At 42.5% G+C, this 19,811-nt stretch overlaps 1 protein-coding gene across 7 annotated transcripts in view; it reads left to right on the top strand.

Annotated features, from left to right (window-relative positions):
* The window catches only part of ESR1 (estrogen receptor 1), a 399,499-nt gene that overhangs the window by 375,133 nt on the left and 4,555 nt on the right, over positions 1-19,811 (top strand). For 5 of the 7 annotated variants that reach the window (XM_032258792.1, XM_032258794.1, XM_032258791.1 and 2 more), the window contains one exon: positions 15,529-15,712. The exons of 1 other annotated variant lie outside the window; for it this stretch is intronic. In XM_032258792.1, coding sequence (XP_032114683.1) covers positions 15,529-15,712 — 184 coding nt within the window. Of the gene's footprint in view, positions 1-15,528; positions 19,806-19,811 lie in introns of those variants that run through there. One more of the 7 variants, XM_032258795.1, reaches the window with a different exon arrangement.

The raw sequence follows: 19,811 nt of genomic DNA, 5'->3' as shown, positions 1-19,811 counted from the left end.
ATTTTATGTCTTACTCTCTGTTTTGGACCCTTTGCCACTGATTTTTTTAAAAAGCAGTATTTGCAAAAAGAAAGATAAGAGTTGATTTGCTGTGAGTATATCTCTCTCTCTCTTTTTTTCTTTTTTTGAGATGGAGTTTCGTTCTTGTTGCCCCGACTGAGTGCAATGGTGTGATCTCAGCTCACTGCAACCTCTGTCTCCCAGATTCAAGCGATTCTCCTGCCTCAGCCTCCCGAGTATGTGGGATTACAGGCACGCACCCTCACAACCGGCTAATTTGTATTTTTAGTAGAGATGGGGTTTCTCCATGTTGATCAGGCTAGTCTCAAACTCCTGACCTCAGGTGATCTGCCTGCCTCAGCCTCCCAAAGTGCTGGGATTATAGGCATGAGCCACCATACCCGGCCGAGTGTATCTAAAAACTTTTCTAAGGGCAGACAACTTCTTCCAAAGACTTCGTTTACTTTTTGTGATTGACATGTCCTTTCCTAGCATGGAATGAGCTTGAAGGAAGCTGCTGAACGTGGACTATGCTATCTCTCAGCCTGTGTCTTTCTCTGGTGATCAAGGAGCTGCTGGTTCAGACAGTGCCCTGTCTAATCCCACTAAGGCCCAATGAACCAAATGCAGTCTACTCTCCAGATTCTCTGCAACAGAAAGCAGATGCTTGGGCTTCATGGTCCAGGTTGGAACAGGCAATCAGCTCCGAGGACAGCTATGCATGAATGTCAAGAGGGGACTGGCAGGGGACATTTATTTATTCTTCAAAATCGTAGCTCGGGCTAGTGATGACATGTCAGAGGTATTTCCAACTAAGAAAATATTCACAGACTCTTTAGTTACAAATTTGTTAGCTCCACTTCCTGCTAAAACTACAAGCCTTGAAGAGTTCTAGAAATGTGAGCAGCCTTAAGGATGATAGAAATATTATGAAAATAGTAATACATAATATCCCGTACAGCAAACTCCTTTTTTTTTATTTTTGGAGTATTCGTTCATCAGCCATATTTCCCTCTCAACAGTCAAGGTATTGATGAAGCTCATGAAATAATAGGAATGAAAGGGACTTTGATTTTTGTATTTTTAATAGCATTTTCCTCCACCAAATTACGCAAGAAATGCATGACCAAGGCAGAGAACTTGGAAAATATGGAAAAGCCACCAAGCAAAATAATGTCCTGAGAAATCATAATTTCACCCCACAAGAGTAATCATTGTCAACATTTTGGTGAAAATCGTTACTTAAAGAGACTCTTAGAAGGAGCCAATTCACTGCCACTCCTTCTTTTCTCCACATCATCCTGTACCCTGTTTTGAAATGCAGAATTGTTTCTAAATCATTCCAGGAAAATTATTAGTTTTCTCAAATATCTCTGGAGGCGAGTCCTTTGGCATTCATTTCTAGTTTCTCACAAACCTTGAAGTTAGGAAATTCTTTGTGTAGCTTTTGAGCACTGGGCCAGAAGTGAGGGCTGTTTGGGTTCTAGTTCCAGCTATGACACTTATTTACCAACTGGCTGACCTCAGGCAAGTCCAGGCTAGTGGCCCTGCCTCAAGGTCCCCCCACAGTTATAACATCTGCAGCCCCACCTCCTTCACTTCCTTTAGCCTCCGTTTCCTACAATTTCCCAGTAATTGTACTGAATCAGTGTTTTTCATTTTTTTAATTCAAATTTATTTATTTTATTTTTAAAGACTTTATTTTTTAGAATGGATTTAGATTTTCAGTGAAGCTGAGTGGCAAGTACAGAAAGTTCCTGTATGTTCCCTGCCCCCACACATACACAATGTCCCTCACTGTCAGCATCCACCCAGAGAGATACATTGGTTACAGCTGATGAACCTACATTGACACATTATCATCACCCAAAGTGCATAGTTTACACTGGTGTTGGGCACTCTATGGCTTTTGACAAATGTATGCACCATTGTAATATCATACAGAATAATTTCATTGCCCTAAAAATCCTCTGTGCTCCTCCTATTCATTCCTCCCTCCACCCACTCCTGGTAACTACTGATCTTTTTACTGTCTCCATAGTTTTGCCTTCTCCAGAATGTCATATATTTGGAATCATAAGGTTTGTAGCCTTTTCAGAATGACTTCTTTCACTCAGTGATATGCATTTAAGGTCCCTTCCATGTCTTTCAATGGCTTGAGAACTCATTTCTTCACTGAATACTACTCCATTGTCTGGATTATACACACTTTGTTAATACATTCACCTACTAAAGGATATGTTGGTTGCATCCAAGTTTTGGCAATTATGAATAAAGCTGCTATAAACACCCATGTGCAGGTAATTGTGTAGATACACATTTTCAATGCTTTCCAATAAACACTTAGGAGCATTAATTGCTGGATTGTATAGTAAGAGTATGTTTAGTTTTGTAGGAAACTGCCAAACCATCTTCCAAAGTGGCTGTACCATTTTCCATTTCCATCAAGAAATAAGTGAGAGTTCCTTTGCTCCACATTCTCATCAGCATTTGTTGTTGTCAATGTTCTGGATTTCAACCATTCTAATGGGTGTATTGTGTATCTCATTTTGTTTTGATTTGTATTTCTCTGATAATGTAGCATAGAGCATCTTTTCATATGCTGATTTGCCATCTTCATATTTTCTGTGGTGAGGTATCTGTTAAAGTGTTTGGTCCATTTTTTAATCAGGTTGTTTATGTTCTTATTGTTGAGTTTTAAAAGCTTTTTGTATATTTTTGTATATTTTTAAAGTTTTTTGTAAATGACTGATAACAGTCATTTATCAGGTATGTCTTTTGCAAATATTTTCTCCCAATTTGTGACTTGTTTTCTTATTCTCTGGAGATCAGTGGCTTTTACACTTTATTCTGCTGAAGCCAAGTATTTTGGAAGAAGCTGTGGGGTCACCAGAGGATAGGTGCGCAGGATAGTGAGGGAAAGTCGGAGTGAATGGGCTCTGGTGCCCCCACCCCACAATGTTTCTCTTGCTTTAATCAGAAGTTTAACCTCATCCAGATTGCATATGAGGTCTTTACATGAGTTCACCTTTCTGTTTGTTTTAAAAGGGGTTTTTAACTCTCAAAATGGTTTAAAGACCACTGAACTAATTGATAATCTTAATTCTGGAATTCTGTGCCTCAATTTTTACAATGTAACATAAACTAATTCTCCTTAAGAACAAATGAGATAAACCTGTTATAAACAATCGTGTGACATTTTTCAACACAGTTTTCATTCACATAGTGCTCACTTAGAATGATAGAAACAATACACCTAATGAACATGTCCCATCCACATGCTCACTCAACTCTCAAAACTAGGAACTTTCAACACTAGTTTCTTTTTCAAAATAATCAGAGAGAACTCTAAGCCATTTCAATTCTAGCCTAGGAAAAAGGGAGAAAATATATTTGAAGGTTTCTGGCTCATGAGATAAATTTGCAAATCAGAGCCAAGATTACATTACTGTCATTTATTAGTGGCTGGTGCAAAGCATTGCAGACTGTTAAGCAGGCTGTTCATTTCAGGGTGATATGGATGTGGGCACATCGGCCAATTATATATACTCAGATTGTATGTCATTTTTTTTTCTGGATTTGAGTCTAAGAGTCAGATAGGTATTTAATGATGTTTTATAAACAATTCTGTTCACATTAACATTGTTCATTGATTTGGCAAGGATGAAGGGGGTGTCATTTTCATGATTTTATTTGTATATTACCTATTCCACAGAGACTTTGAAATGCCTTACCCCTATGTGGTGCAAAGGAGCAAACCAAAATTTGACAAAATCATAAACTGAGGACAATCTGAAGAAAATAATAAATCCAGGAGTCAGATTAGCACACTGATATGGTTTGGCTCTGTGTCCCCACTCAACTCTCATCTTGAATTGTACTCCCATAATTCCCACATGTTGTGGGAAGGACCCAATGGGAGATAACTTGGGGGTGGTTTTGTCCATACTGCTCTCATTATAGTGAATAATTCTCATGAGATCAGGCAGTTTTATCAGGGGTTTCTGCTTTTGCATCTTCTTCATTTTTTTCTCTTGCCACCACCATGTAAGAAGTGCCTTTCTCCTCCTGCCATGATTCTGAGCCCTCCCCAGCCATGTGGAAGTGTAAATCCAATTAAACCTCTTTTTCTTCCCTGTCTCAGATATGTCTTTATCAGCAGCATGAAAATGAACTAATATAGTAAATTGGTACCATGAGTGGGGTGTTGCTGAAAAGATACCTGAAAATGTGGAAGCAACTTTGGAACTGGGTATTAGGCAGACGTTGGAGCAGTTTAGAGGGCTAAGAAGAAGACAGGAAAATGAGGGAAAGTTTTGAATCTCCTAGAAACTTGTTAAATGGCCTTGACAAAAATGCTGATAGTGATATGAACCATATGGTCCAGGCTAGGGTGGTCTCAGGTGGGGATGAGGAACTTGTTGGAAAGTGGAGCAAAGATGACTCTTGTTATGTTTTAGCAAAGAGACTGGTGACATTTGCCCCTGCCCTAGAGATTTGTGGCACTTTGAACTTGAGTGAGATGATTTTGGGTATCTGGCAAAAGAAATTTCTAAGCAGCAAAACATTCAAAAGATGACTTGGGTGTTAAAATCACTCCATTTTAAAAGGGAAACAGCATAAAAGTTCAGAAAATTTGCAGTCTGATGATGCAGTAGAAAAGAAAACCCCATTTTTTTGAGGAGAAATTCAAGCTGGCTGCAGAAATTTGTGTAAGTAACAAGAAGCTGAATGTTAATCCCCAAGACAATGTGGAAAATGTCTCCAGGGCACGTCATAGGTCTTAATGGCAGCTCCTCCCATCACAGACCCAGGAGCTTAGGAGGAAAAAAAATGGTTTCATGGACCAGTCCCAAGGTCCCCATGCTGTGTGCAGCTTAATAACTTGGTGCCCTGTGTCTCAGCCACTTGAGCCATTGCTAAAAGGGGCCAAGGTACAGCTCAGCCCATGGTTTCAGATGGTTCAAGCCCCAAACTTTGGCAGCTTTCATGTGGTGTTGAGCCTGTGGTTACATAGAAGAATCTCCACCTAGTTTTCAGTAGATGTATGGAAATGCCTGGATGCCCAGGCAAAAGTTTGCTGCAGGGGTGGGGCCTTCATGGAGAACCTCTGTTAGGAAAATGAGAAAGAAAAATGTGGGGTTGGAGTCCCCACACAGAGTCTCTACTGGGGCACTGCCTAGTGGAGCTATGAGAGGAGGGCCACTGTCCTCCAGACTCCAGAATGGTAGATCCACTGACAGCTTGTACCAAGTGCATGGAAAAGTCACAGACACTCAATGTCAACCTGTGAAAGCAGTCAGAGTGAAGGTGGGGCTGGCTATACCCTGTAAAGCCACAGGGCAGAGCTACCCAAGGGTATGGGAACTTGTATTAGCATGTCCTGGATGTGAGACATGGAGTCAAAGGAGATCATTTTGAAGCTTTAGAATTTGCCCTGCTGAATTTTAGACTTGCATGGGCCCTGTAACTTCTTTGTTTGGGCCAATGTCTCCCATTTGGAATGGCTGTATTTATCCAATGCCTGTACCCCCATTGTATCTAGGAAGTAACTAGCTTGGTTTTGATTTTACAGGCTCATAGGCAGAAGGGGCTTGTCTTGTCTCAGATGAGACTTTGGACTGTGAACTTTTGGGTTAATGCTGAGTTAGGACTTTGAGTTAGGACTTTGGGGAACTGTTGGGAAGACACGATTGCTTTTGAAATCTGAGGACATGAGATTCGGAGCGGCCAGGGGTGGAATGATAATGTTTGGCTCTGTGTCCCCACCCAAATCTCATCTTGAATTATACTCCCATAATTCCCAAGTGTTGTGGGAGGAACCCAGTGGGAAATAATTTGAATCATGAGGGCAGTTTCCCCTGTACTGTTCTTGTGGTAGTGAATAAGTCTCACGAGATCTGATGGTTTTATCAGGGGTTTCCGCTTTTGCACTCCTTTTTGTCTTGCCATTGCCATGTAAGAAGTGCCTTTCACCTCCTGCCATGGCAGGAGGCCATTTTGAGGCCTCCCCAGTCATGTGGTACTATAAGTCCAATTAAACCTCCTTTGCTTTCCAGTCTTAGGCATGTCTTTATCAGCAGTGTGGAAACCAACTAACACACACATGGAAGTCTATCTCCAGAGTTCCCAGGATGGATCACAAGTTCGGCTCTAAATTTTCTTTGCCTGGCCAAAACAAAAATCACACATTTTATTATAAGGTTCACAGGCTTTTAATTAAAAAAAGACCAGCTATTGAACATAAAAACTCTTTTTCAGACAAAATTCTACAAAGTCTATTTCTCACAACTAGGATTTTGGCAGGGATTGTGCAACTGAGAATTCAAAGTCATTTATTCCATGGTGAGAAACCAGAGTACAGATCTTTTGGGTTGCCAGTTAGGGGATGATCCATGTGTTTTGATAATCACTGGGTGGTGGTTAGGGCTGAAGGTCTCCTGTGAAAACCATTAACTTCACACCATAGCTGATAGATGCACTCAAACCTTTACCACTGCATGGATGAGGGCTATGCTGGGGCATTGGCAGGCAGAGTTCATAACATGGGGCAGGAAGCACTGAAATTCTATTCCATCTCTTGGTGTATCAGGCCAGGAGTCAAATCTCCTATCTTCCTCTTCTGGATCACTTTCCTCCCAAAGTGTCTGCCATAGATGTCTAGGTATAGCTGGGTATGATGGTGTGTGCCTATAGACCCAGCTACTTGGGAGGCTGAGGTGGGAGGATTGCTTGAGTGCTGGAGTTTGAGGCTGCAGTGAGCCATGATCACACCGCTGCACTCCAGCCTGGGTGACAGAGCAAGGCCCTGTGTCTCAAAAAAAAAAAAAAAAAAAAAAAAAAGGGTATCTAGGTGTGTTCTGGTTACTGCTGCTGATTGCTGCTGTGCAATTAATTACTCCTGAACTTAACAGCTAGAAAAAGTTATGATCAGCAATTTATTAATCATAAATTTGGATAAGACATAGAGGGAATGGCTTGTCTCATCTTCATAATGTCTGAAGCAATGTGTCACTTTCAGCCCATTCTATTGACTACAAGTGAGTCATGAGCTCACTCAGTTTCAAGGGAGAAGGCTCAGATCCCATATCTCTGTGGGAAGAGTGCCAACATCACCTTGTTGAAAAGTTTGTGGATAGGAGATACTCTTGTGGTCAATCTTGGAAAATACAACCTTCCCCAGTGTGTAAGAGTTCCTTCCTGCTCTGTATTGTGGCTTAATCATTGTTGAAATATCAGACAAGAAAGGGTGGAATCTAGAGGAACAAATGTATCCAGGATGTTTTGATCTATGTTTTCTGGGAAAAAAGGAAACTCTCAAAGCCTCTGAGACCAGGTCAGCCCACTGGGACCATAAGTTCCACGTGGACCCTTGTGCAAACTCCTCTGCAATAGATGAACTGTACATTTTCCAAGTGTGACATTAGAGCATCTTCTTTCTGATCTTGGAAAGATAGTAATTGACTGTGGCATAGGAAATCTGGAACCCTGGCTGTTTTAAAATATATTACATATATAACTAATGAAAAGAAGCCTCCTAAGGAACATATAGATCTGTAATGGCTTTGTTCTAAAAAATATAAGTCTAGGATAATATTTATTAGAAAATTTAAAAACTGAGACTATATATTTAAAAGTGAGACATTAAATTCTTTTTAAAAAGTGCATATTTAAGATTTTTTCTCAAGTCAACTGAATCAGTTCATCGGTTTCACCATGAATGTGTTGGTGCACCAAGTATTTACTTTCTGGAACATCTAGTAGATTTCACTAAAAAATGTTACCAAGTTAAAAAATGTCACTGAAAGAAAGGCCTATGGTTGGTTATGTAGTCACCTGTGTCAAGTGGGTATATAGCAGTACCAAATGAACAGCACTGCCATATTCCCTTGCTGGGTTCCAGCAGAAACACTCATCTTCACTGTCATCTTTCTTTTAGACCGCTTAGAGAGGACTTCAATGAGTGTATGGTCTTATACACAGTAGTCTAACAATACAGATTTGCTCAGGGGTTGGGTTATGAGCAGGCTCTTCACCTTTCAGGTAAACAATTACATATCAGTAGAAGGATGGAAGTTTCCTATCTATGAACAAATATTTCCCACAGTAGTAATCTCTTTGTTCAATTCACATAATAAGAAGTTATTTCCTCTATGTCATAGAGCAATCTATTTGAAGTCTTTAGTAATGTTGAGGGCTTTAAAACGTATCAAACTAAACATTCAAGTGTCTTAGGCTTGCCCCTTGATTCTTTGAACAAATTGGTTGCTATGAAGTATGTTAGTATTCAGAATGAAGGGCTAGCATGATGGGGGATGACTAGGTAGTTCTAGAATTTAGATCGGGGTTTCCATTACAAAGTGTGGACAGTATTGGCATTAGGGAAGAGTAATGATTTCTAAGTAAACTTTGCAACCTAAAGCCTTAAGAATGTAGGAAATGGCAACAAAGGGAGGTATACAAAACATTCCTCTGGCTTTATTCTCTTTATACAAATGTATTCACTTTCCTATCAGTAAGGCATAAAATACTTCTTATCTTGCATCAGAGTAGGATGCCTACTATAACAAACAGGCTACAAAATGTATAATAGCTCAAACACCTAGAAGTTTATTTCTTGTTTGCTTAGCAATGCTGAGTCCATGAACGGGTTAATGTCATAACCCTCTCTCATGTGGTCACTCAGGGACTAAGGCAGGTGAGAGCTCTGCCATCAGGAATGGGTGGCTTCCAAGGTCATCCTAAGAGTTACCTCCATTCTAACCAGTCCAGCCAGAAAGGCAGAATGGGCACAGAGGAGCAAGGATATCCATGGATAAGTCATCCTCTTAAGTCATTGTGGCATCATATAGGGCTCTTTTCACAAAACAAAGATACATTCCATGTTTTCAAGATTTTACATTTTAGTAGCCACAATATAAAGAAGCTAAGACAGTCACGTGATTCGCCGTCCTGGCTGTGAACAGAGAGTTTTTTTTAAGCACAGGTATCAGGGCTCATCCTCAGCTTCCAATCATCAGGTTTGGATGAAACCTGGCAGCTAGACCTTGTAAAACTCCACAGGAGATTCTGGAGACAGCCAAGTTTGAGAACCATAAATATTAAAAGAAAAATCTCCTTGAATTGCCAGTAACAAACTACTAGTCTAATAAAACATACATATTCCTTTGTCTACTCTTAAATGAAACAAAGAGGTAATAATTTGCCTGTACATATAATTTAAAAAATAATGTAATTTGATAGCCATCATATAAAGGAGAAATAATATTAAACTATACTAAAATAAAATGACATAAATGTCATAAATAAAATGACATTTCAATGCCGATGCCCAAGCTTGACTAAAGTAGAAAACGTAATAAAGTAATGAAATACTTATATGTATTTACAATGAATGTTTGGGTATGAAAAGATGATCAGAAGGCTTTTTGTGCAAGAAGTACAGGCATATGAAAAAGCAGAGCAAGAGACAGACACCAGATTGAGAAAACTAACCAACCTATTTGTGTATGATAAAAGGAGAGAAAACTAAAATCGATGAGGAAAAATATGCTGCTGTGGTCTGAATGTTTGTCATTTCCAAGACTCATGTTGAAATTTAATCTCCAATGTGGCAGTATTGAGAAGTGGGACCTTTAAAAGGTGATTGGTTCTTGGAGGTTCTGCGCTCATGAGTAGTTGAACCCATTCACGGAATAATGGGTTGATGGATTAACGAAGTATCCCGGGAGTGGGACTGGTAGCTTTATAAGAGAAGGAGGAGAGACCTGTGCTAGCACACTCAGCCCCCTTGCCATGTGATGCCACCTCGGAACTCTGCAGAGTGCCCACCAGAAAGAAAGCCCTCACAGATGTGGCCCCTTTACCTTTGACTTCTCAGCCGCCTTCACTGTAAGGAATGAATTCCTTCCTTTGTAAATTACCCAGTTTCAGGTATTCTGTTATAAGTAATAGAAAATGAGCTAAAACACATGCCAAGAAAATTCAAAGACTGCGAAAGTAAAAGAAAAGTAGAAAATGGACAAGTAATTTTGCAGATGAGTCGGGCTTTATTATAAGTGTATTGTCAAAGTGATTCTCTTTGTTATGAGATGAAAAAGTGCCAAAGTAGATAGAAACATTTTTCTTAACTTAATATCCCACTACATTCAACGCAAATATTCAGTCTCTAGAACTTAATAAGACCTTGGAGAATATATCCTTTGGATAAGCAGTGGAGAAGACAAGATAGATTGGAAAAAATAACAGTAAAACATATCAGAGGCTATCAAGAAGTGTGTAGGAAAACTCTGGAGACAATGTCAATGTAAAACAGAAAGATACAAACCTCAAAATAATTTTAATATGCGCATTTCACAAAAATGGATTTCTTATCATGTTACAAATTTATTTTAAAACATACAGGAGGCAATAACTATTTCATTGATGCGTACTATTTTATAATTGTTGGCTCTACGTTTATTTGGTAGAGTCTTACATCTCCTCTCTACATACTGACATCCAATTGTGTTGTTTCTGTAGTACCTGTACAACTGCACTGAAATCATTTCAATTAAATGCGTGGTTGAAAAGCTGACATAATACATTGAATTGCCAACTTGTGTAAAGTGAATAAGCTATTTAATAATTTGGAAATAACATATTCCATTTAAACTTCCTTCTCTATAACCAATTCAATATTCTGGACCTTTTGGGTACAGCCATTTGAAAGCTTTTCAAAACTTTCCACTACTTTTTTTTTTTTTTTTGAGATGGAGTCTCTCTCTGTCGCCCAGGCTGGAGTGCAGTGGTGTGATCTCAGCTCACTGTAACCTCCACCTCCTGGGTTCAAGTGATTCTCCTGCCTCAGCCTCCCGAGTAGCTAGGATTACAGGCACCTGACACCACACCTGGATAATTTTTGTATTTTTAGTAGAGACGAGGTTTCACCATGTTGACCAGGCTGGCCTTGAACTCCTCACCTCAAGTGATCCACCCACCTCAGCCTCCCAAAGTGTTGGGATTGCAGGCATGAGCCACTGCACCCACCCACTATAGATTTTTATCTGTAGTAGATTTAGTTCAGTAGGGCATTTGAGAGGTATAGGAACTGGAACAAATCCTTCACTGTTTGGAACTGCCTTGCATATTGTAGAACATCCAGTAGAGCCCCTCCCACAAAGTGACAGCAGCAGCCTCAGGCTGCCCAAACACCCTGTTCAGGACAGTGCCACTCCCAGGAAGAACCACAATCATAGGAGAAGCATACAACAAATGTGGTGTTCATCGGACCGGCAGCTTCAGTGGCACTTTTGAGCAAACGCGCTATTAGGTTATAGAATGAGTCCCCAGCGGAGCACCCAAAAGGCGAAAGGCTGACGTGTGACTCATCCCTAAGACCTGTGTGAATGCTGAAGGCCCCTCCTCCTCCAAGCCAAGTGGCAGCTTTCCAGTACAGACTACTTAAACTGTGACTTGAAGAATTTTCTTCACTTTTTCCTTGGAGTCATTCTTTTTTTGATCAAGCTGTGATAGACTGAAGGACTCTCTCAGAGTCTGCTGTCACATCCTTCCTTCAGAAACAGAAAGAAAGTCAGGCCTGGCTTGAAGAGTTTGTCCTCAAGCATCTAGTAAGCCATAGGCATCAGCACCTCTCACTTCTCCAGGACACTTAGATGTACCCCCCATGGAGGATCATGGCAAGGGGACCTCTGGTTTTACTAGGGCTTCCTTCTGGGCACAGCCACATGGGCACGGGCACTGCAGTGTACAGCACACCTCCTCCAGATTCTGGAAGACTCTGTTATCTAGAAAAGCACTGAGGAATGGAGAAGGGCATTCCTCTGGGGTGGAGATGGAAAGAGGAAAAGGAAGAGAGAATCTTAGCAAAATGAGAGAAGGTGAGGGACAGCAGACTTATGAAGGAGAGGGAGAGAGCAAGAGACTGGGTTGAGATGTCTTGTACATGGGGGCATCCATGTGGCTTCGCTCCCCTTTCTTTTGTATCACTTGATTTCCCCTGACTCTTCCTAAATACCTTCTTATTGGCTGCAAGATTCAGAATGCCTGGAAGCTCAGACTTGCTGACAGCATTTCAAGACTTGGATAATGACATGTAGATTGTATTTGTTTCCATCTTGGGGATGTGGAGCAGCCTCCAGAGCTGCAACAGCCTGCCTTGTTGCAAGAATATTTTCAAAGACCCTCACGCTCTGCTCACTTGCTCTGTGCTGCTGGGCACAGTGGTGTGGCCATCCAGGGTGGCTGAGACCACCTGGGATGTGGAAGTTACCAGCATCCTGTTTTGCTCTTGCTCTTTAGCAGCGGTTGCCAAAGCACATGAAGCATTCTGGGAATCTGGATTTCTATTGTTTCTCCCAAATGGGCCCTGAAGGGCAACAGGCAGCAAACATGGACCGCATTTTGCCAGAAAAGTCCAGAAAGAAGATGGCTGCTGTTGTCAACTATTGGTATTTCAACAGGACCCTATTTTTATTTCTCAGAATATTTGCACAGCTAGGAAGCATCTGCTGACAAGGATGAGATGATACGCTGTATTGATGCCAAAACAGGACTAGAAAAACAGGCTTGTTCGCAAATGGCCTGCACCCTGAGAGTCCGTGTAAGAACCTTCTCTCTGTAGGCAATATCTGCTCTTAAAACATTAACACTTGAAAGGAAGTAAGGCCTGGAACCTTTAGCATAGTCATGCACATACTAGGTTCTCAGTAAGTGCATGCTGGAGAAAGGAACCCACATGCACCTTAAGGCGGATGGAACATTGGCAGCCCAAGAAAAAATGTCACTCCCCAGAAGCTGAGTGCCATGTCTTTGACCTCCACCGGCAAAATCACAAAGAAATGCCGACTCTCGGGGTCGCTGAGGTCCCAGCATGGTGTGCCTTCGCACTGTGCAAACAATAAGAAGAGAAGTGATACACACGTCTCACCTTCCCAGGCAGGGACATCCAAGCTGTTTGAGTCTCTGTTATGTGGTTTCCTTGAAGAAGAAAGGGATTATTGGTGAATGCGGCCGGCATCCTGGGTGGGAATAAAAAAGGAAATTGGTAGAAAGTACATCAGCCAAGTTGGACTAAGTCAGCTCTGTGGCTTGGGCAGGTTCCTAGGATATCCAGCCGAGGCAGGGGCTCTAGCGGATGTGAGGCTGCACTGTGTTTGATGACACAGAGGACTGTGAGAGGCAGAGATGAGGGGAGGTCAGCTGAGGCCCTCCCAGCCCCAACCCCCAGTGCACACTTTCTACTGTCTGCCATGTCCAGGCCAACACCTCGGCCACAGGATGTTTGCCCATTTTTCTGACAGACACATTCTTTTTTTTTTTTTTTTGAGACGGAGTTTCGCTCTCGTTGCCCTGGCTGGAGTGCAATGGCGCGATCTCGGCTCACCGCAACCTCTGCCTCCTGGGTTCAGGCAATTCTCCTGCCTCAGCCTCCTGAGTAGCTGGGATTACAGGCACGCACCACCATGCCCAGCTAATTTTTTGTATTTTTAGTAGAGACGGGGTTTCACCATGTTGACCAGGATGGTCTCGATCTCTTGACCTCATGATCCACCTGCCTCGGCCTCCCAAAGTGCTGGGATTACAGGCGTGAGCCACCGCGCCGGGCAGACACATTCTTTCTCTACCAACAGCCCACATAGAATATAAGTGAAGTAATTCAACAATTTCCTTCTTAGCCTGCTGTCTCTCTGCTACTTACTCATTCTGTGCTGTTTGCTTTAGATCAGAGTGCCCCAGGGTACCAGAAGCCGCACCGGAAGTTGAATCCTATTCAACTACGTGGAAGTCAAGATCCCAACCATTCTGGTTTTGTTGTTATTGTTATGTTTGTTTTAAAGCTTAGCCATTTTCCATTCTGGGCAATTACAACTCTGTTTACTATGAGTTCCTCTGTGTAGGTGTTTCTCCCATTCCCAACCTACGAACTGTTACGTGAGCAGTAACTTGTCACCATGTTATCCCCATAAAGTCAGGGATTGATAAACTTGGGAGCATTTAGCTCTTAAAGGTGCTAATGAGGAAGGGGAGAGGGCAGGAGAAGAAATAGATTTGTGAGATGGTCAATGGGCTGAATAGTGGTATGACCAAAAAAGTGTTGCTATAAATACACATAATCTGGAAAAAAAAATACTGTCATTGCTCCCTGCAAGGGGTGTGGTTAGGCAGGATGGAGCTTATTTCTGGAATGTTAGAAAATGCATTCTTATAGTCCCCAAAAAGCCTGTTTCATTCTGCCCATCTCTTGTTCTCAGTACTTCTCACCTCATTGTCACTCACTTTCTTCCTGCCCTTGGGTTGAGGTCACAACTGCTTGTAATAGAATTTTTTCAGCTACAGGCGACAGAAATCCCACTCACATTATGTTAAGCAAAAAGGGGATTCATTGATACATGTGTTAGGAAGGTTATATGAAAGATCAAAGGTCAAATGAAAAAAATGTAAGAACTAAGACCTTGTGACTACTACCTACTACCTGGATCTTTCTTCTCTTCTCTCTCTCTCTGTCTCTCTCCCCCCTCTATCCCTCCCCACTACACACAGTGTCACCTCTGCTTGTTGTCAGTAGGTTCCTTTCTGCAGACAGGAGTTCCATGTGCTGGGAAGGGGGCCATTCAGAGCCCCCTAGTCTCAGCCTCCCAGTTTAGCAATGCTAGGGGAAAGAACTTCTGTCTCACAACCTCATATACAATCTCAGAAGTAGGCTCTTATTTTCTAGCTTGAGGCTACTACTTTCCAGAAGCACCGGGCGCTGTGATGGTCTCACTTTCTGTCCTGGGTCTCTCTGTGGCCTACGGAGCAGAATGTATTTCAGAAAACAAGCAAGAGAGGAAAAATTTATGTGGCCGTAAAAAAGTGATTTTCAAGGTGGCCTATACCCATCCATGTCATACACTTTTCTGCTGAGGCTGAAAAGTGCTTAGACTTCAAATTTGATCTAAAACAGAAATCCTACTTGGAAAAATCACCTTCCAATCACTTAGCCAATTGCTCATCATTCTCTTGACTCTCACCACGAGTTTCATACATATCCCGAGAGAGCGTCTCCTTTATCATTACCAGATGTGGAGTCAGCAGATTGTGTTCCATCTAAGCTCTGCCTACCTACTATCCGAGTTCCCCAGCAGGTTGCTGACTTTCTCTGCCCTTTAGTTCCTTGATGTGAAAAGGAACAACAGTGGCTGCTCACATGGCTGTCAATTACATTACATGAACAATTCATGTTGGTGTCAGACCTGTCTGAAAAAGTGTGGCCCATGTGGCCATGACAGTCCCAAGGCTAACAGCCCCTTTGTAGGTCATGGCTCACACAAAGGAGCCCCCCTTGGTTTTCTGGTGCTCTGAGACTTGCATATGCATTCGGAATTTTACATTGTAACTCAGTTTCAAATGGGTCCAGGACGTCCCCATTGCTAGATTTCTGTGCTAGGGAAGGGCACTGGCTCATTATTACATCCCATGAACACTCTGGGTCTCCTAGACCTCATCCTCTTTGAGCTTCTCTCTCTCACTCTCTCTCTGCGCATTCAGGAGTGTACACATTTCTGTCCAGCACCCTGAAGTCTCTGGAAGAGAAGGACCATATCCACCGAGTCCTGGACAAGATCACAGACACTCTGATCCACCTGATGGCCAAGGCAGGCCTGACCCTGCAGCAGCAGCACCGGCGGCTGGCCCAGCTCCTCCTCATCCTCTCCCACATCAGGCACATGAGGTGAGGCATCTGCGGGCTTCCTACAAAAGAGACATAAAGAAAACATGCTCCCAAACCTATGTGAAAGCTGACCGGGAAGGACTGGTGCCTGCATATGGAGAACGTACTTATGACAGTTCCTGGTACAGAATAAGCATAAATGCTATGGGAGGACAGAAGAGAGAGATTTTAAATCTGCATGGGTCATGGGGCAGGTGTCAGAGAAGGCATAGAGGAAGTGATACTTATGCTTGGTTTAAAGCATGTGCTTTCTGGCAGGGGTCTAGGGATTGGGTGTGGTATGCAAACAGGAGGAGGAAGCCAATCAGGAGAAGTCTGTGAGCGTACACATTCCCTGAAGACACTGGGCACATCGTTATGGTCCCTTTTTATACTCAGATATCCTAAATGAGAGACCCTGGGGCCAGATGCCTCACGGAGAGTCAATGTTAACTCCTTCATATCTGTTGAACCCCATTTCTGTTGGACTTCTCTGCCAGCCACCAAATATGTATCCCCGCCTTTAATCTAGATCCTTTCTAGATCATACGCCACGATGTGTCTGGAGTAATCCTTCTAGAACAAAATCTGATGTCATCCTCCTGCTTAAAACCCTTCAGTGGCTTCTCATTACCTTTAGGTTAAAGTATAAACCCTATCACTGTGTTTGTATTACTCCTTATGACTCAGCCCTCACTTAGCTTATGAGGACTTCCTCGTGTCTGAGCTCCAGCCATAATAGCTGACTGCTGGATGAGTCATCTTGGGAGGTTCTTCTTCAGGCTTCAGATTGTTGGGCAGCCCTCTTGTCCTCAGCTAGGCTCACTCACACATCTGGGAGGCAGCTGCTTGAGGCCAGGATGACTCTGCTCCATGTCTCACATCTCCTATCCTCCTTGTACCCATATGTTTGCTGGGACATGTTCTCATAGCAACGGCAGGGGTACCAGAAAGTGATCCTGTTTGGGCAAATGCATTTTACTCTTTAACTCATATCCACTGACATTTCATTGGCCAAGCAAGCATGTGGGAAGCCCAAAGTCAAACTTGGACATGTTGCTGGGGAAGTGAATATTTCTGAGCAATAATCTAATCTATCACAGCTCAGATCTCACTCCTTGCCAGAAGCATCTCCTAAGCCTTAAGAAGTAGTTAGAACTTACACCCTGTTCTTCTCTGTGGTTTCTACCCATTTTACTATTGTTCTGCCCATTTAGAATGACAACTCTGTAAGCCAGCATTGCAGTCTGGCTTGCTTACCCAATATCACCTACCATGGTGCAGAGCACATAGGAAATACTCAACAAATATTTTCTGTAACAGCTAAGGAAGGACATCAGCAGAGAAAATAGCATCTATGCCAAAAGGTGACAGTGGACTCATTTCCATTCCATTGTTTTGCAATGTGGCTAGCCAAAAGCTTAGTGGATGCCACTCTCATAAGTAGACCTCACCTGCAGGGAAGAGATGGGGAGATTGGTGGGTTCTTTATTGCAGACTCCAGCAGGGCCACAATAATGATTGGAAGTGATGACACTAGAAGGACAAGTACCAATGGGTGATGAAGCCACAACGATGATGTCAAGTGATATCATTAGAAGGACATGTATTCATGGGTGATGAAGCCTACATGACCTTGGGCTTACACCAGGACCCTAGGAATGAAAGAGATTCCTTCTCGTAGTGGCTATGAGAGAAGGCCTATGATGTCTGAAGGAGGTTGGATTTGATTATTTTTAAGGGACTTTCAAATCTTGAGATCATGATTCAGATGGCAAGAAGTTTGCTCCATTAAAGTCCTGGGCACCACCCTTTCCAGAGACACCCTTAAAAAATTATTAGCTCTTGGGAAAATAGATGTGTCTTATTTTCTTTGTATCACTCAAAGTGCCATATATGAAGACTTATATATGGTATATGCTCACAACATTACTACTGAGTGAATGAACAAACAAATGAGGGAATGAATGAATGAACAAATGACTCATGGAAGGCTTTTCCGTGCCTTGTGAATTTGGCTTCTACTTGGTAAGAAGGTGATTGCAATCTTTGTTCTCAGGGTTCCCCAAGGATCCCTGTGTAACAGACGAAGGAATCACAGCTGTCAGGTAGAGTAGGTGACTGCATTCAGAGTATACACTTCCAGTCTTTCCTTTTCCTTTTGATGAATATTATAGAGAGGGAAGCCATGAATGGATTAGATACCAAAATCCCTGGCTGAGAGAATAACCTTACCCTGGAAGAAAACATATTAGCTTTGACTCTGAGCTAGGAATTTCAGTGATATTGTAGATTCAATGCATTGTGGTTGAATGTTTTTGTTGATAGGAATTGCTGAATTTTCAAATCCATTAACTGCTTGTCAGCATTAGCAAGCCTAGTTAGTTAATACCAAGTAAATCTGCACTAAATATACAACCCTGGGTGATTTTACTGGCCACGTCTGGCAGAGGGCAGTAGCAGTGAGAAAGCTCTGTAGTTTCTGCTGAAATTGTGTGAAAAGCTGGAGAGAGGTTGTTATTCTGCCGAAACCTTTGAACCCTCTCTCTGTCTCTCTGTCTCTGTCTCTCTCTCTCCCCTTCTCTTTCTCTCTGTCTCTCTCTCTCTCTCTCTCTCTCTCACACACACACACACACACACATATACAACAATATTTCAGTTCCTCACTACAGCCAATCTAAATCACAGAAACCTATTTTGTTAAATAATCTTGGCCCCAGACATATGTTGCTATGCAGAGAATTTCATACCAGATTTCATCCAACTGTAAATGTGAATCATCAGGTTTTGGGAGGAAGACACTGGCAGATCCAGGGGGCATTCAACTTTTACAGCATTTTAAATGAAAAAAATTTAAAAAGCAACACTTAAACAAGTAATTCAGATCATATTGTAGGCCCTGAATAGCCTTGATGTTGTGTTTTCATGGCAGGTCTCCAACCTGAGCTGAATTATCCCCTACTAAAAACACAAATTTTTCTAAGACATTCTTTTGAAATTTCAAGCTAGATAATAGTTGTTCTCCCCACAACTCCCACCACCAGTAGTGTGGTAGGGACAGCAGAATTGTGGCCAGCGGAGGAGAGCAGAGGAGGAGAGCAGGGAAAGGAGAATGCCATTTGCCTGCATTTCCCTGTGCCCATTTCCTGAACATTAACCGAGTTCTGGGCACTGTTTTAGGCTTGACAGAGGGCAGGATAAAGCCTGCTTCTCCAGGAATTCTCACGGAGTGTGTGAGTGTGTTCATGTGTGTGTTTAGAGGTGGGGAGAATAGACACAAATAAATAAAAAGAATTTCAGGTAGCAATAAGTGTGGTGAGAAAAACAGAACAGTGTGAAAGAGGAAGGCTGAGACTGCAGAGGCGTGAGGCCGCTACCACTGAGTAGCAGTGGGCGTTTCTGAGGAGGCGGCATTTGGAGATGGGAAGGGGATGCATCCCATCCAAGTAGGAATAACAAGTGCAGATCCCCTAAGTCTTGGGGGAGGTTAGTTTTTTAAGGGCAGCACAAAAATCAGTGTGGCTAAGGAGAGTGGGTTAGAGGAGACAGGCAGGAAGAGCTTGGAGAAGTAGATGGAAGCTGGACCACTTGGGCCTGGTAGAGCATGGAAAGACATTTAGATTGTATTCTGAGTTAAATGGGAAGCAACTCGAGAGATTTAACAAGGGATTGTCTTGATCTTGAACTGCTTTCCACATTTAAAATACTCACCCCTGCTTGGCTGGAAATCTCACGTTCTCATTTTAGATGCACTGGCAATCCTATCTGAAGGCATTTGGATCCTATTAGAGGGGAATAGGATCTCATTTGAGGCTGCGGAAGGCCACGGAAGTCACCTGCATAGCAAATACCCTGAAAGTGGCTGCAGGGAGAGTGTGAGGGTGGGACAGCCCTCGTAGGAGGTGGGACATGAAAACCACACAGCCATGAGTTTCAGATCAGGGCCTCTGAAAGCCCTCAGCTTTCCCAGCTGCCATCCTAAAATGGGTCTTTAAACAGGAAGAAACATTGGCTACCAAATGTCGTGGGAGTTCCTCTTCCTTCCCCTTCTAGGGATTTCAGCCCTCCTGGGGCTCGGGTTGGCTCTAAAGTGGTCCTCTCTGTGTCTTCCCACCCACAG

This window comes from Sapajus apella, unplaced genomic scaffold (genome assembly GCF_009761245.1).
Source record: "Sapajus apella isolate SASKATOON/1434 unplaced genomic scaffold, GSC_monkey_1.0 scaffold105, whole genome shotgun sequence".
Classification (NCBI taxonomy): Eukaryota; Metazoa; Chordata; class Mammalia; order Primates; family Cebidae; genus Sapajus; species Sapajus apella.
The sequence above is the reverse complement of the archived record's forward strand: the minus strand, read 5'-3'. Positions and strand labels throughout refer to the sequence as shown.